General features: G+C 36.8%; 1 protein-coding gene across 2 annotated transcripts; it reads left to right on the top strand.

Moving 5' to 3' along the window:
* The first annotated feature begins 1,831 nt into the window (after window positions 1-1,831).
* On the top strand, window positions 1,832-15,536 carry casq1b (calsequestrin 1b). 2 transcript variants are annotated; one of them, XM_079466308.1, is made up of 12 exons: window positions 1,832-2,242; window positions 8,924-8,956; window positions 11,262-11,352; window positions 11,544-11,644; window positions 11,719-11,830; window positions 12,017-12,090; window positions 12,228-12,358; window positions 12,468-12,513; window positions 13,822-13,876; window positions 13,953-14,053; window positions 14,921-14,995; window positions 15,085-15,536. In XM_079466308.1, the coding sequence occupies exons 1-12, from the start codon at window positions 2,003-2,005 to the stop codon at window positions 15,241-15,243; spliced, it is 1,218 nt and encodes a 405-aa protein (XP_079322434.1). In that variant the 5' UTR covers window positions 1,832-2,002; the 3' UTR covers window positions 15,244-15,536. The 2 variants fall into 2 exon arrangements, with proteins under 2 accessions (XP_079322434.1, XP_079322435.1); XM_079466309.1 differs by lacking the exon at window positions 8,924-8,956 and having other exon boundaries at window positions 1,836-2,242; window positions 15,085-15,459.
* The last annotated feature ends 368 nt before the right edge of the window (window positions 15,537-15,904 follow it).

The raw sequence follows: 15,904 nt of genomic DNA, 5'->3' as shown, positions 1-15,904 counted from the left end.
AAGTATCTTTCCATTCATATTTCAATTATAGGGAATGTAAATTTACCACACTAACCTGTTGTTTCATAAACTTTTCATGTGAGCAGTATTATGAAAAGCTTTTCCAACTCTTCATTTGCAGTAAAAAAATATATATTTTTTAATATAAAATATGCAAATGATTGACTCCATAGGAAAAACGAAAACGAAATTCAACAGATGACATACTAATTTCAGTATCTCAGGTTTGTAGTTGCCAAGCAACAAGATTCACTACACAAAGATTTTAGACTGAATTTGAATAAAAGCATACAGTTATTTTTCTATCTACATTATGTATGAACATATATAAATGTACATGCCCTTTTGGTGTCATACACACTCTTCTTGTCATAAACCTCAGCCATAAACATTTCTTACATAGCCCTTTTACTATCAGCTTGAAGTAAATACATTTGAAATAATACATTTTAATCGCATCAGCATATGAATATACTGTATTACAGTAACACTATATGTTCAATCTATGTGGGCAGAAGAGAACTGACCCATCGAGTCAAGCCATATTTCTCTAGCCAAATTCCCCATTATTTTGCCCATTGGGTGCTTCGAAACAAATATATTAGGACATCATTTTGTAACACATTACATGGAACTGCTCAATAATGGCATTTTGACTGAAATGTACATTTATGTGTTATATGTTTTTGTGTTTAATGTTTTGTTTTACATCAATGTTCATAAGGTAAAAGCACAACTGAAAAAAGAATGGGTTGAAAATGAGACTTCGTTAGTCTTTTTTTTATTCTTGAAGTTTGTATCATGATTAAGTTGTCACTTCTCACTGTTATATACAATTATACAATTTCCTTAAAGCCATTTCATCTAAGTTCCATTTTGGATGTCTGTTTTGTAATGTGCTAACCATTTCAACTTATTTAAAGTTGTTTGCATTTTCAATAAAGAGTACTTTATTTGTCAAATGGGTTTCGGCTACGGACATTTGATTTAGAAAATGCAAATCAGAGCACTGTAAGACAGTAGTTTTCAAAGACCCTGGCACAAGAGGGCTTTATCCTAATATGTCATATGAGAGTACAGTGAAATTGCAATTTAATTCTATATATAATACCAGTTGTACTAAGTAATTTTTTTAAAATGCACTAGAAAATGATAAATTATATTCAGAGAAAGCAGAAATAAAATCTAACAAGAAAAGAAGCTGAAAGATCATAATGATGTTATTTTGAGTGCAAAGTTTAAATGTTCCACAATCAATGAGAAATCCTCAAAGGGTAATGTTATATTTCTTAAACAATACATATCCCACCCAAAGTGAAAAACATCGTGCAAATACAATATGCGAAAGTCTTGTGTTAAAAAATCTTGTGCATGTGTTGCAGAACGTTCTGCTCATGTATGCATGGCCAGCTGAAACAGGGTGAAACTAGATACCTCAGCATTTCAGCTATGACAGCTCTACTATAACCACATACACCAGCGCTGCCATCTTGCTGTCACTGTCCAAACAATTATTTTTAGCCCTCCAGAACTTAATATGGCAAGGAATCTTGTCACCTTGCCTCTTTGGGGCTGTAATACCTGTCTCTCGCTTCTGCTCTGCTTTGAGAATGTTTTCTTGAACAGGTGAAAACTGTCACATTTGACTTCACCCATTTATAGCATTTATTGCATTCATAAATGATGGTTAGCTCAATAACCTTGACTGTCTTTGATCTGGATGCAACCCGAGTCTCATATTAGGATTCAACCCACAACGTCTGACCAACCCAGAGCTGAACCCACCCTCCAGTTTTCACCCCCACCCCAGAGGGCACCAGCTAGCTAAAGTGTACATGTATCTTTGTAACAGGGAATGTGAAAAACAAGTCCTGCTCCTCTCTGGGTGGCAGGCGCATGAACTGGACCTTGTTCCTAATAGTTTGACATTAATTAGGAGCAAAGCAAAAAAGGAAAACTTAAATAATCTTTTTAACTCTATCACGTGGGATAACCAGTTGACATGAAGTGGGGTTTGGTGTTGGTGGTGGATGTTCTGCTGTCCTTGGGTTCTCTGTGTTGGGGCGAGAAGGGCTTGGAGGTCCCGGAATATGACGGGCAGGACCGGGTACATCAACTGACCAACAAAAACTATAAGTCTGTGATGAAGAAATATGATGTCATGGTGATCTACTATCACAAACCTGTTGGGGTGGACCGCATGTCCAGGAATCAGTTTGAGGTAGAGGAACTCGCTTTGGAGGTATGTGAAATGATGAGGAGAACTTGAGTAAGGGATGATACAGAAAGAGTTGGGAAGAGTATGTGTGTATATTGACCCTATATTGTCAAGGGAAACAGGGTGGATTCCCATTGGAGGCAGGTGGGGTCTGGGTCCAATTTAACATGTGTGTTATGCCTGGTTTAGATCATAACGGGGTCATCGCGACGCAAAATTTGATCTTTTTTTTCGTATGGTTTGTCATGGTAGAGTAACTGACACTGCTTTTGTGACGCTACACAATGTCAAAGACAAATGCTGGTGGACAATAGTGTAGGTGTTTAACAACTCTGTGAGTACTGGGAGCATTTAACAAGTAAATCATTCATTCTGTGACACCAATACAAAACATACGCCTTTGTTTGTGAAAGTCACTCACAAGTTCCGCCAACTCAATGACATCACACATGTCAGATAAGCAACACATAATCTGACATTCTTACTTGTCCATAATTTGTGTGGATTTTGTAGTTGTCTAGTTACTTTGAAAATATTATAGTATCTGATTAGATGCTGGATGCTGTTGTCGTTGAGCTCATTTGTGAAACTACATTAGTGACATAATACGTAACAGTCAAAAACCTCTCTAATCATACCATGTACTGTACCTGTCCAAAAGAAACTCTGCAACCGTGTCATCTTCATTTCTTCATATGACTCCTGCTTTTGACTGCAGTGTGAAGAAGCATAACGTTTTTTTTTATGTTCGTCAGGACAGTTTTTTCGTAGATCATTTGCAAGTGGGACCTGTTGTCGGTTCATAAGAAAAGTTATGTTGCTGGTCTTTGCCTGCCATTCTCCCTGGTCTCAACAGCGAGCATGAATGCGATGATGAAAAACGTTCTGCGTGAACAGGGTGCACATTGACTGCCAGGGAACATCCTTTTTACTTTGCTTCATTTTGGAGTGAACTGATGTTGAACTTATTTTCACTATTTAACCCAACTATAGCTTTAGCATTTAAACAAATGACAAAATATTTAATTTTGTTACTGGCAATTTAATTAGGTATGGTTAATGCTCAAATTTCTGTTAAGATTAAATGTTAAAATTGTCAACAAAAAATGCTGAAGAAATTTTTTAACTAAAAAAATCTCCATTATTTTGATCAGTGTTTATTTTAGTTGGGCTCTTGATCCCTGGCTCACTTGAAATCTAGACTCTTTTCACATTAGTCTCTCTATTAGAACACTTGTGAATTAATAAGGAGGCATGAGAAGTTTTAAAGTTAAGTTTTTGTAAAATGATCTTTCGTGACTGATTTGAGAGTTCTGGTATAGAAATGTAAAAACTGAGATTAACTGACACACTTAGACATCAACATTCAACATACAAACCAAGTGAAATACTCCTTTAAGGCATAGACTCAACCAAGCAACCGACACTGTCCCCTACCAATATTCACCAATGTTTCCTTTACTCAGAAACAGGGCAATGTATCTCCCAGCCTCCCAATTCCCCATGCAGTTTAATGTGTCTGTTGTATTGCTGGCTGAATTCTTCGTTTCAGTTTGTGGCCTCTTCATCAGAATGTGAATCTGTCTGAAAGCACAGTTAATCTGTTAAGCTATCACAGCTCTACCATCACAGACCCCCACAGACGCTCGCTTCTAATAATGCACTGTCGAAATAGTATTAGCCTTGTGCTTTCTGGATTTTTCTTTTGAGCTGGCATGTTAGGAGACAGCACTCCACAGTGAGTGAAGGGAAGTGAACAAGCATACATTCAGCCCAAATGGATCCGGTTATATGCCAGTTTATTTCCACAGCAAGGCACAATGTGTAAAGCATTTCCGTATTTTAGTTTTTCTTGTTTATATCAACTTATGTTTAAAGCAAGTGTGTTTGGATACATTTCCATTAAAGAAAAACAAGGTGGTCAGCACAGCCCGTCTATACAGAGGATGAGAAGACTCTCCCACAATAACAAAGGATTTTCTTTTTAATGCCACTGTAAAAAGATCAGAAAAAGGTGTTCGTCTCTCACCAATTCTTTTACTCGCCACATTTATAATCCTTAAAAGTTTGTTTTTGCTTTTAACAGCGAGAGAGTTGAACCAGGATACAATATTGAAAGTAAGAACGGATTCAATAAGTGATTTATATACAACCATCAAAATGTCTTTTTCAATGTTAAAACTAAGTATTCTCAATAACCCTAAACGTCGATGAACCTTTTTAAAAACATAAACTGAATGCTTATCAAATGAAAAATGAGAATCAATCTCCGTACCTAAATATTTACAAGACCTCACCTGTTCAACTTCCTCTCCATCAACTAACAAAGGTTCACAAAGAGCTAGTACACTATTTGCCCGACAACACGTTTCTTTGGTTTTACTAATATTAAGCTGCAAAGAACTCTCCTCTGTCCAAATTGTGATATAGTTAACAAAATGAAGGTGAGTATCGAATGAGGTCAGGTTATCATTATCACAGGTCATTTCATTTATGTAAATAGAAAATAAAATTGGTGAACAGTGGCCCGTGTTAAAAACCACATTGTCAGACTTTTTGCCATTTACCAATACATGCTGTGGGCGTTTCCGTTAAAACTGTGAATCCATAAAATAAGAGTTTGGTGCACCTGCAACTCCTCCAGCCAAAATTCAAAAAGAATATTTATGTTTACAGTATTAAAAGCATTATGCTCAGATCGAACCGGAGGGGTCAGATCGACCTTAGAGATGTAAGCACAAAGTATATTGGATTGTATATTACAATCTCCAAGCAGAAACACCGGCTGATCACCAACTCCGTTTGCAGTGTTATTAAAAGTGTCAGCAATGTTCTCACCAGCAAACATAAAATCGGGTCCCGTGATACATACCTGTATCAATTTGGGTACAGTTTTGTGGAAGATAATGTGGACGAAGGGAAACCACCAGAATTTCAAAGTGTTTTGAACACTTGGTTTCTCTCAGCGTAAAGTTTGTCGCCCATCTACTATTTATTGCCATGCAAAGCCCCCCCACCAACTGTTTTTTGAGTTTTTAGAATATCCCGGTCAAACCGAATGAGAGTAAAACCCTTCAGATGAAAGTCCTCTGTTTCCTGGGAGAACCAAGTCTGGGTAAAGCAAAAAAGCATTATGCAACATAATCCTCATCATATCTGATTCATGCAGACAGCTTGTCGAGTTTATTCTTCAGAGATCTGACCAGCTGTGTTTACCGGCTTTGTCCATAAAGCCGAAACTGTTTGTAAAATAAACACCACCAGGCCCAGAATGATCAAAAATCAGCCATCATGTATAACAGACTACATTTTAAATAAATTAAAACACTTAAAACAAGACAATCAAACAAACTTAGAGCCTGAGTCACGAGTCACATGTGCAGCGTTGTGCCCCGGAAGTGGAAACTAGTCCCAGTTAGTGTGGTACTAGGTTAATGCCTGTTCCGGGAAACTGCCCTTTAGTATTGTTAGTTAGTACACTGTTTAAAAAAAGATTTTTTTCACAGCGATGCTATAGAAGATCCAAAGATTTTTGGTTCACCAAAGGTTCTTATAACCATTTTTTATAATCTCAAGGACAAGATGAACACGAAAATATCATAAACGGTACACGCAAAAACTCAGTTACATTATGTCATTACTATTTTCCTTGCTTATACCTTCCTCTATTGTCTGATATTGATCGCAAAAAAAGACTAAATGAAACCTACAAAAATCCCTAAATCACAACTATTAAGCTCTCCCTATTTTCCATAAACCTTTAGTCAGTAACTTTTAATCAAAGTCACTTAGTGCAGCCGTGACATGTCAGAGGGGACCTGGCCCTCCCGGCTGACACTGGCTTCTGCTGAGGTTTTCTTTCTACATTTATTTATCATTAGAGTTTGGGTTCCTCCCCACAGGGCCACGTTGGCTCGTTGGCCTGTTGTATCCCTTTAACGTTATAAAACCTCATGAATGAGGGAGACTGGTTGGGATTCTACAATCCTTAGGGAACTTAATTTACAATAAATTCCATTTAAATAATTTGATGCCTTTACTAATGTATATCCACATGTCAAATACTGTTTATTTCCTGATATATTTTCAATTTCCCCGTCCCACAGATGACAAACAAGGTAAAAAACTCTCTGCGCTACAAAACACGCAATAGCTTTAATCAAAACTGTAACAAAATTCCCCTGCCAGTTACATCATACATTTGCTTCCGAGTACATACTGTATGCTCAACTGCTAGTAAAGCTTCTGTTCCAGTCTCAAAGTCATTTTCCTACATCTGAATTTGTAATTAGTTGTTTTAATATCGTATTCATACACTTCATCGAATTGAATGCAACCAGGCTCCATAGAGACTTTCTGAATGAGTAATCACTTCCAGGCCCCGAGCTCACATGCTTCATTATAGTGCTGTGTGTTTCAGTGCCGAGACCTGTGTTTTTGTATTGGTTAATATTACATTTTGAATCACACACATAAGAGTGCTCGTGCCTTCAACCATTCAGATAGTTTTTCACTTCAGTACCTCTCGGTTGGCAAACACGGATTTAATAGCCTAATGTCCTATATTAAAACAGAACTGTGGAGATGATCAGAGTGACAGGGTTGGGCATCACTCGATATTGTCCTTGAGGATTATAGTTATTATAATCACCCTCAGTATTAGTTCCTCGATGAAACAGCAGCTGATTCATATTTCCCAAGAGCATTTAGATGCTCAACCCTGTGTTCAAATAACAACCCCATAAGATCTTTCTTATACACACCATATTAAAAACATCATTCTTCCTTGATAGCCCTTTGACTACTTGTACTGTATACTTCTATTTGATCGCTTAGAAACAGCAAGACCCAGATAGAATATCCTATTGCGGTGTGTCAACGCAACACTGTCTGTATCTGCTGTTGATGAGAGTCTGTGAGCGAGACAGTTGGGAGTCAGAAGTGAGACGGTGATTAGGGATTAAGGGATTACGAGACAACAGCAAAATATGTTCAATTAATAGCTTTAATAAAATTAAGCTTTTTCCTTCACTGTGCATTCGGCATATCCACCTTTTAATGTTACATTAATTTGCCTTTTTTCCATTTCCATTTGGGTAAACATTTGATGTGTGTGTGCATGTGAGAGAGAGAGAGAAAGAGAGAGAGAGCGAAATCAAAATGACATGATGTTAAAGTGTATAAGCTTATATTTTTATAAAAATCTTTGACCCCTGACCCAGAAGGTCAAAGGAATAATTGTGATGGTCTAAGTGTGAAGAGAAATCTGATTTGCTGACCTCATTCATTTTAGAAGAAAATGTCAGACCTTTGCAGCAATCACAAACAAGGAAAACAAAATGTTCCTTATGGGAAGATTAGACTGAAAATCGTTTCAGTTGTACATTTTCACACTAAACAGCCATGATTCTGCCCAAGCGTTTCGGTGTTAAAAGAGTTCAAGCAAATGTTTTTCAGCGTCTGTCTCTCTCTGAACACATGCTGTCAGTTATTAATCATAGCTGAATCATTTCAGCTGTCATCTTCTCACAAATAAAACTGCTTAAAATGGACAATTCGGCGCGGCCAAATGTCGAGCAGAATTATTTTGCAAAGAAAAAACAAAATAAGAGAAACTTTTATATGTTTTACAAATTATAAAGGTGACATGAGCATTCATTTGAAATAACCTAAGGTGCCGACAAGCTTCTCTGACGGTTTTCTGAGGGATTTTAGTTAACGGAACATACTGTATGTAGACAGATAATAGATAATTTAACCCTCTGGTTCTCTTCCTCTGTTTGTGACCTTTCGGTGACAGATTTGTCCATAGCATGTTTACAACCACTCTGTTAAGAAATGTCACAACATTTTTTATATAATTGTAATAAATTTGAAGGCACTCATATTAGGCTTTTATTTTGGTATTTTTGTTGTTGTTTATATTTTATTTACATTCAGAACCTCTGAATTTTCGTTGGAAAACATGCACTTTTTTATGCTTTAAAAATGATCTTCATAAAAATCTTCATTACACTAATCAAACCAAATTCAAGTTTCAGTTACATCGGATGGAATAAAAATTGCAAAAACTTCAAATATGTATATGCAGTGTCTGATTGGTCAAATGTAAACAAATGCTAAATAATTGGCTCATTTACGTCTTTGTTTGTGTGCATGGTGGCTTTTATATGACATTCGGAAAAAAAAGTTGTTGAGTTTGTGCGGAAATGTCTGTGTGTATGTCGTGCTGGTCACATCGTGGATGTTGTATGGGCCCACCCCTTTATAAATGTTTATGAATTAACAGCATCGTGTTGGATTTATGCAAATTGTTGTCTTTCTTTGTGTGTTCAGGGGCAGACTTCGGAAAAGTTTTTATAAAAAAAAAGATTTTGGACAAATATGTCCACACTATTGTTATAGGGTTTAAGGATGAATTCACAAACGCATTCAGAAACATGAGCCACCAGTCACGCTGAGGTAAACAAGAGAGTTTAATGAATTAGCTAATGTGTAAAATGTGGTAAAGTCTCACCTGCTGCTCTTCATACTGTATCATTTTACGTTCACCTGAACGTTCCGTCTGAAAAGCACATTCCTGCATTTTTCAGCATCTGTCCGTGAACACTTTGATAAAATCCCTATGAATATTTCTCGGAGCTCAGTTTATCTGATTGTTTAACGTTTCATTTTGTGTTCTGATGAACTGACCTCTCTCTACAGTTGCTAACAAGCCCCGCCTCTCTGACCTACCAGGTACGTTCAGTCCTTCAAATAACTAGTTTCGAACGACATTTTGTTTGTTTGTTTGTTTGTTTTCTTTCTTTTTGAAGCTTTTCAATAAAGCTTCATCCAAAATATCTGAGCAGCATCATTCCTCCCTCTCTAGGGCTGCTCAATGTCCACTGTAAAGCCCTTTTATGACAAATGAACGGTTTTAAAGAAATGGAGAGAATGAACGATGCTCCTTCAGACGTGTTGGATGTGGCCGGCGGTGAGAGCTGTCGCAGTGAGTTTTTACAGGATTGCACTTCCTGTGAGGCAGAAACGCAACACTTGTCCGGCTGCAGACATTAACCGCTCTGTGTGCTTATTCATCCGTTTATGAATGCTGAGCTCACCCTCTACAGGAGCAGAGCATGTCTCACAACCTTCAATCTGTAGAACAAAGCCATTTTTGCATTTGTTTAGTACGACGGGAACCAGCTCGTATATAGCAATGAGGTAACTCGCAGTGAATCGTGTTGATGCATATGAATCCGTTAGGACTATCGCAGTTTTAGATTATTGCAGTCTGGGGTAATGAAGGTTTTCCTTTTGTGAAACACAATTTCACTTTTGCAGCCGCAAATAATGTTGAAAAGATGTTGAAATTTCAACAAACAACCATAACTGTGACCAGTGTTTGCTTTAAGTGGGACCTTGACTCTTGCTTTTCATTTATTCTCTGTCTTCTTTTAATGTTAACAGCAATGTTTTAAAAAGAACCTTTTATGTATAGAAGAAAGAAGAGTTTGTTCTGAAAGGCTGTTGTTGGAACAATTTTCTTATTACGAAAGGTAGTAAAGCAAAGCAGCTTCTTTAGATAATCTAAAGAAGATGTCAACTTTCTGGTTCACAAGTGTTAAAGAAGATAAAATGTGAAGAAAATTTTGCACACTGAGGCTTAGTCTTTCTAGTTCTTCTTTCTTCGTTTAATCCACATAAAACGGCAAAAACATGCTATAGCACCTTCGAAAGTGAAACCAAACCAACACTTATTTAAGTTTATAGTGATGAATTTTGCACAATTTTCTGGTCTTGCTGATCATCAGTTCTCTCAGCCACAACAAATGTGCTTTACTGCACATGGACAGCCAAAATAAACCTGGCATTAAAACATAAGTGTCAAGAGCCCATCTAATGGCTAAAATACACTAATAAATAAGACTTTTGCTCAGATTTTGCCTAGATTTTCAATCTGGACTTGTTGCAGAAAGTCAGATGTCAAGTCAGCATATAAGGTTATGCAAGTCAAAACACAGGTCAAATAACAGACAGACTATAAATTCCTACATGCACGTGTTGCTGAATTTTTTCTTTTTAAATTCTAGATCAGTGTTTCTATCAGAAACTTTCAAACAGTCTGGAGGTGTATGATGTCTAGTTTAAACAAAATCTGTTCAGATTTTAAAAGTCCTGTAGTGTATTCCAGCCATAAAGCAAACACTTATTGTTGAAATTTCATTTTTTTTTCAACATTAATTGCAGGTGTAAAAGTGATATTCACTCAATGCCATTAACATGTTAACAATTTTTAACATTGATTCAATGGTTGCTTTCTGTCAGGGTATGGTGAGGTCGGAATGCAATTATATCTTCGAGCATTTTACAGCTTAAAGTATTTTATTTAGTTCCCTAATAAAGATATAGACCAAACTGATTAATAGTTATTGCTATACTGTTCATTTTGAGGGATTGGCATTGCTGAAGAGTGGTTTCACTTACTGTAGGTTAAAGACAAGTATTTTGTCCACATTTTTGCATGTAAACTTTTCGGCGTTCTGAAACCCCCAGTCATAAAAAGAAACTTAAAAAAGCAAGTAACAAGTCGGTATTTATTCAACTTTTTATAATATATTGATATAATACTATCATGTCAACTGAGTGTGATGTTGAAGCTTCAATAATTGTTACATGTTTTTCTTTTATATATAAAATCAAAACATAATTAAAACACATATAGTATCACCTCTGGGCTAAAATATTTGTATACATGCTGTCACTTCAGGCATGTATGTGTGTGTGCATTTGGACATACAGAACAAGCAGTTACGTGGAAGGCCATGCGGAATGTGCATCTTTTTTGTTGCATTGGTGCCTGAATATGTTGTCAACACAGTTCAACGGTCAGATCTGTTGTCTATCTTCCGCTCCTATGGGCTGTGAGTTTGAAAGAAGCATCTCCCTTTATCTTCTTGGGTTGTTTAATGCCTGCGATGCTGTATGGCCTGCGCGCACTATTCTTAGAGGGCTTTGAACTCGAAAAATATAGTTTATTAACCCTTTTCTGTTTATTCAGCTCGCTGCCCAGGTGCTTGATGATTTTGATGAAGACATTGGATTTGCATTGGTGGACTCAAAGAAAGACATCACTGTTGCTAAGAAGCTGGGTAAATATAATCTGTAGCTAGTCTGTTATTGGTTGCTGGTCCTGACACAACACTCCCGACTGGCAGACTGGATCAAGATGTCATATTAAAAGCTTTTACACTATCTTGTCATCTGTGATCTGTTGAGACAATCCTTTAGATGCCTATTAAATGTTCATGCATTGATGGATGAGGCACTTGTTTTTGGGCAGGTCTGGATGAGGTGGACAGCATCTACATATTTGCTGATGATGAGGTCGTCGAGTACGATGGAGAAATGGCGGCCGGTACACTGGTGGAATTCCTCTACGATGTTAGTGATTATGAATCGTGATTATTGTTCAAACATCAGGTAATTGATTATTAATAAAGCGTTTTCCGTCTCAGGTTATAGAAGAACCCGTGGAGATCATCTTTAATGAGAGAGAGCTCAAAGGATTTCATAACATTGAGGAGGACATTAAACTGATAGGCTACTTCAAGAGTCAACAATCTCCTCGTAACTACAGTTTACACAACCTTTGATTCATTCATGGAGGCAATATTGTCACTAATATTGTCGCAAATAGAATTGATTTGTTTAACATCATTAAAAATACAATACTTTTCATTTTGCACATTCAATTTTCTTTTAATTTATTCTCACAGCACAACTAAACCATCATGTCTTTTTTATATTTCCCAGAATTCATCGAGTTTGACGATGCAGCAGAGGAATTTCATCCTTTCATCAAATTTTTTGCCACCTTCGAACCAAAGGCAGGTTTTCGCATTCCCACATTTACATGCAACATGTAACTACGACACAGAGTTGCTGCGCGTTATTTTGAAATAGTTTAAAGCTTTAAACATTCGTTCATTTATTTAAAGTGGCACTATTTTTTAAATGCTTCCAGATTGCAAAGAAATTAAATCTAAAGCTAAATGAGGTAGGTTTCTATGAGCCCTTCATGGCGCACCCTGTCACCATTCCTGGCAAACCCTACACAGAAGACGACATTGTCAGCTACATTGAGGAACACAACAGGTGAACATAACAGCAACAGCTAAAGAAAAATGATAAAAGAAAAATAATATTTTTTTATTTCACTTTGCAAATGTAGTGAATGTGGCTGAATGTTTTCTACCCGTTTTAGACCGACTCTAAGGAAAATGGAGCCCCACAGCATGTATGAGGTCTGGGTAAGGCACAACTTGATCCGTCATCAATGTAGCAACAGTAAACAAACGGAACAGATTTATATTGGGCATAATTGACCCTTCGTATGAGCATGTATGAGCAAGCTGGCAAGATACACAGTCAACACGATGATGTCACAGTGATCTCACAGTGATGTCACCATGGGTGTCAAAATTTTACCTCACATCAAACTCACAGTGTGTTCAAACTGTGATCTTACTGTTGTACTGTGAGCTTAGAGGTTTAGATGTGACTGGTTTGTCATTAGAAGTCTTTATGTTGATGAGTGTTTGCTTTAGTTGAGCTCTTGACTCTACAGTGTTTGACTTCAATTCCTCTGGCTGCTGAAACTGTATGTTTACTTTATAATACAGTTTTGTTATGTTGAGTAATGCCAAAGGACACTTGGAGGATAGTACATGTATGGGAAAATAAATATGAGAATACAGTTTTAGATAATCAGATATTATGAATATTTTTTATATGCACTATGAACATTTACAATGCAACGCTATGAATTAAACTAGATATTTATCCTTTTTAATGGTACTTTCAGTTGTCATACATAAATTATATATGACAATGAGCAAATCAGATGAGCGGCTTCTCAGTACTAGCACAGTTAAAGACCATTGAATGATGCAATAGACATCAAGGATGCCATACCACTCACAGCCTAAGCATGTACCATTCTTTAAAACAATGGCTACACTAAAAAATTCAACAAACTCTTTTAAACCTCAAAGATAAATGAACTCTAAGCACAAACAAGTCTGTTTTCTTAAAATTACACAAATTTTCCTGAAATTCTTCACTATTTCCCCGAAATTCTTCACTATTTCCCCAGAAAGTGCAAACATTTACACTGGGAGCGCATGGCTGGTAGCGAAAGCTTGTCGAACATAGCAACAAGAACGAAGGATTTGTGAAGAATTCAATTCTAATCTATAGTTTAGTGAAAAGTAGATTTACTAAAACCAGTCTTAACTAGTTCGGGAATATTTGTGGCAAAAGCCAATAAAACATTGTATGGGTCAAAAATCATTAGGATAGTAAATAAAGATATTTTTCCTTCTGGGAATATATCAAAACCTTATTTTGTGAGTGGATGCAGCAAAATTGCTAACACAATTTTATGGCGTTTTCTCAATGTTTAGATTTTTTTTGCACCCTCAGTTATGTAAAACATTATGCTCCTTTTAAATTTTATTTAACTATTTGTATGTATCTTCTTTCAGTTCTTCCTTTGAGTAGTTCTACCATTAACCATTATTGTGACTTTGACTTGCTGTGTGATTTCTGTCCCTTAGGAAGATGATATTAACGGACAGCACATTGTCGCCTTTGCTGAGGAGTCTGACCCTGGTAAATGCGGTTTTCTTTTATAGAACCATTAAACAGCCAGAATTTATTAATTTTTCCTTTTTTTGCCTTGTGACAGACGGTTATGAGCTCCTAGAAATCCTGAAGGAAGTGGCCCAAGACAACACAGATAATCCAAACCTAAGCATTATCTGGATTGATCCAGACGACTTCCCACTGGTACGGTCTTCACCAGACCGCTGTGATACCAAATCCATACACCTTTGTTTTAAAAGACATCGATCCTGCAATCAAGTCTGAATTTGTATTATTTTTGGTATAGTATAGTAAAGATATGTCTCCTTTATATTCTAGAGAACATAAAGCAACATGCTTCATTTTATAAACTTCCAATTCTTTATTTGCTTTTGACAGAATATATTTGCTAAGTAATTGAAAAATAATGTGCTGGATCAAAAATAAGTAAATGGAATTGCCTAAAATTATAATTTCAAGTTAAACATTACAAGTGATGCAATATCCAAAAAGAATACTAGAGACACTGAGCTCCCATTGAGGTCTGTTCAGCTATTTGCTGCCCTCTATAGGAATTAGTTTGCCAATGCCAGGTTTAATTGTAAAATTAGGTGGACTCCCCCTTCCAAATTGCAGTTTTTTTTCCAATAGGCTCTATGCATGTGACTTCCGCGTTTATGCAGTATAAGCAGTTTCTGCTTGGGAAGACGTGAAGCAGAGAGAAATGGAAAGATTATAAAATCGTTCAATTTAGCAGGTGCTGTGCATTGCATCACACAGCAGTGCTTTATATAATTATACTTTCATAGGTTAACATTCTTTTATAACATAGGGTTCTGACCGTAAAATGCAGAAGTCCTATATGCATACAGCCCATTGCAAACAAGCAGTACCAATCCTTAAAGTACTTTTTACTCACTCTTTATACACATATATCGCATGCACACGCATGCCTTTTTCAACATATAGTAACTATATCCAAACACAGTAAACCTGATTCCAAATCAAGTCATGTGTCAACTTTTTGTCTGGTACTATGCACTGACCTTGAACACCTCTGTACCCCTACAGCTGGTGCCGTACTGGGAGAAGACCTTTGGTATCGATCTTTCATCTCCTCAGATTGGTGTGGTGGATGTGGAGGATGTGAGTGGCAGTATGGATAGGGTGAACAAGCCAAACGCGATTGAGTGAGTTCTTTGTGACTGTCTTCATTTCATATGTCTGTGTGCCAGGCTGACAGTGTGTGGATGGACATGGATGATGAAGAGGATATGCCCACAGCCGACGAGCTGGACACCTGGATCGAAGATGTGATAGCAGGCAAAATCCATCCTGATGACGATGAAGACAATGACAATTATTTTGATGATGAAAATGATGATGATGAGTAAATGAATGCCGCTGTCGCAGGCAACACCTAGTTGTCCACAACAATTGATTAAGTATGGAACTCTGGCCTCTATATGTCACACCATCACATACGGAACCGTTTGCTTATGGAATCTTTAAGCTTGTATCATGCAGAAGCTGAACTTTTTTGCCTGGTCAATGAAATGCCAACTAATTTTTTTTAAATAAACATCATTTTCAGACATTCCTGTACCTGTAAAATAGCATCGGTCTACCTTTCTTTTCACCCTTGGAATACTTTGTGGATGTGAGAGTTAAAGAAATATTTTACTGTATTTTGTATTTATTTTATTTTATGAAAGCAGATGTGATTGTATTCATCAGAAAGTAGAATCATCACTATGTACCAGATTCACGCTCTAAAAGAAGCACCAAAGCTCATCATCGAGGGTAGGGAAACAAACACTTACGAAACACATTTCAAAGTCAAAAACTATAGAAATGATCCCTGAAAGTATAGTACTAAATTTACAGACAAAACATTAGATGAAGTCTGCTCTGAAGAGTATTTCCTCAACATTGGTTTGGCAGGGTTGCAATGCGCAAACCTTTCCGTTCAAGCCACCTTTAAACGTATACGTCAAAAGAAGAGGAATAAAGGTCCTTCCGTTTATTCTGTTTCTTTTACAAGAGTTATAGACA

This window comes from Barbatula barbatula (genome assembly GCF_947034865.1).
Source record: "Barbatula barbatula genome assembly, chromosome: 1".
Classification (NCBI taxonomy): domain Eukaryota; kingdom Metazoa; phylum Chordata; class Actinopteri; order Cypriniformes; family Nemacheilidae; genus Barbatula; species Barbatula barbatula.
Note: the sequence above shows the minus strand (reverse complement) of the source record. Positions and strands in the feature narration are given on the sequence as shown.

What these genes read in the sequence shown, in the direction of transcription:
- casq1b (XM_079466308.1), top strand. Translation starts at nt 2,003, where the DNA reads ATGAAGTGGGGTTTGGTGTTGGTGGTGGATGTTCTGCTGTCCTTGGGT. An exon ending in TACATTGAGGAACACAACAG is followed by an intron (nt 12,359 to 12,467) that starts GTGAACATAACA and finishes TACCCGTTTTAG; the next exon opens with ACCGACTCTAAGGAAAATGG. An exon ending in ACAGCATGTATGAGGTCTGG is followed by an intron (nt 12,514 to 13,821) that starts GTAAGGCACAAC and finishes TCTGTCCCTTAG; the next exon opens with GAAGATGATATTAACGGACA.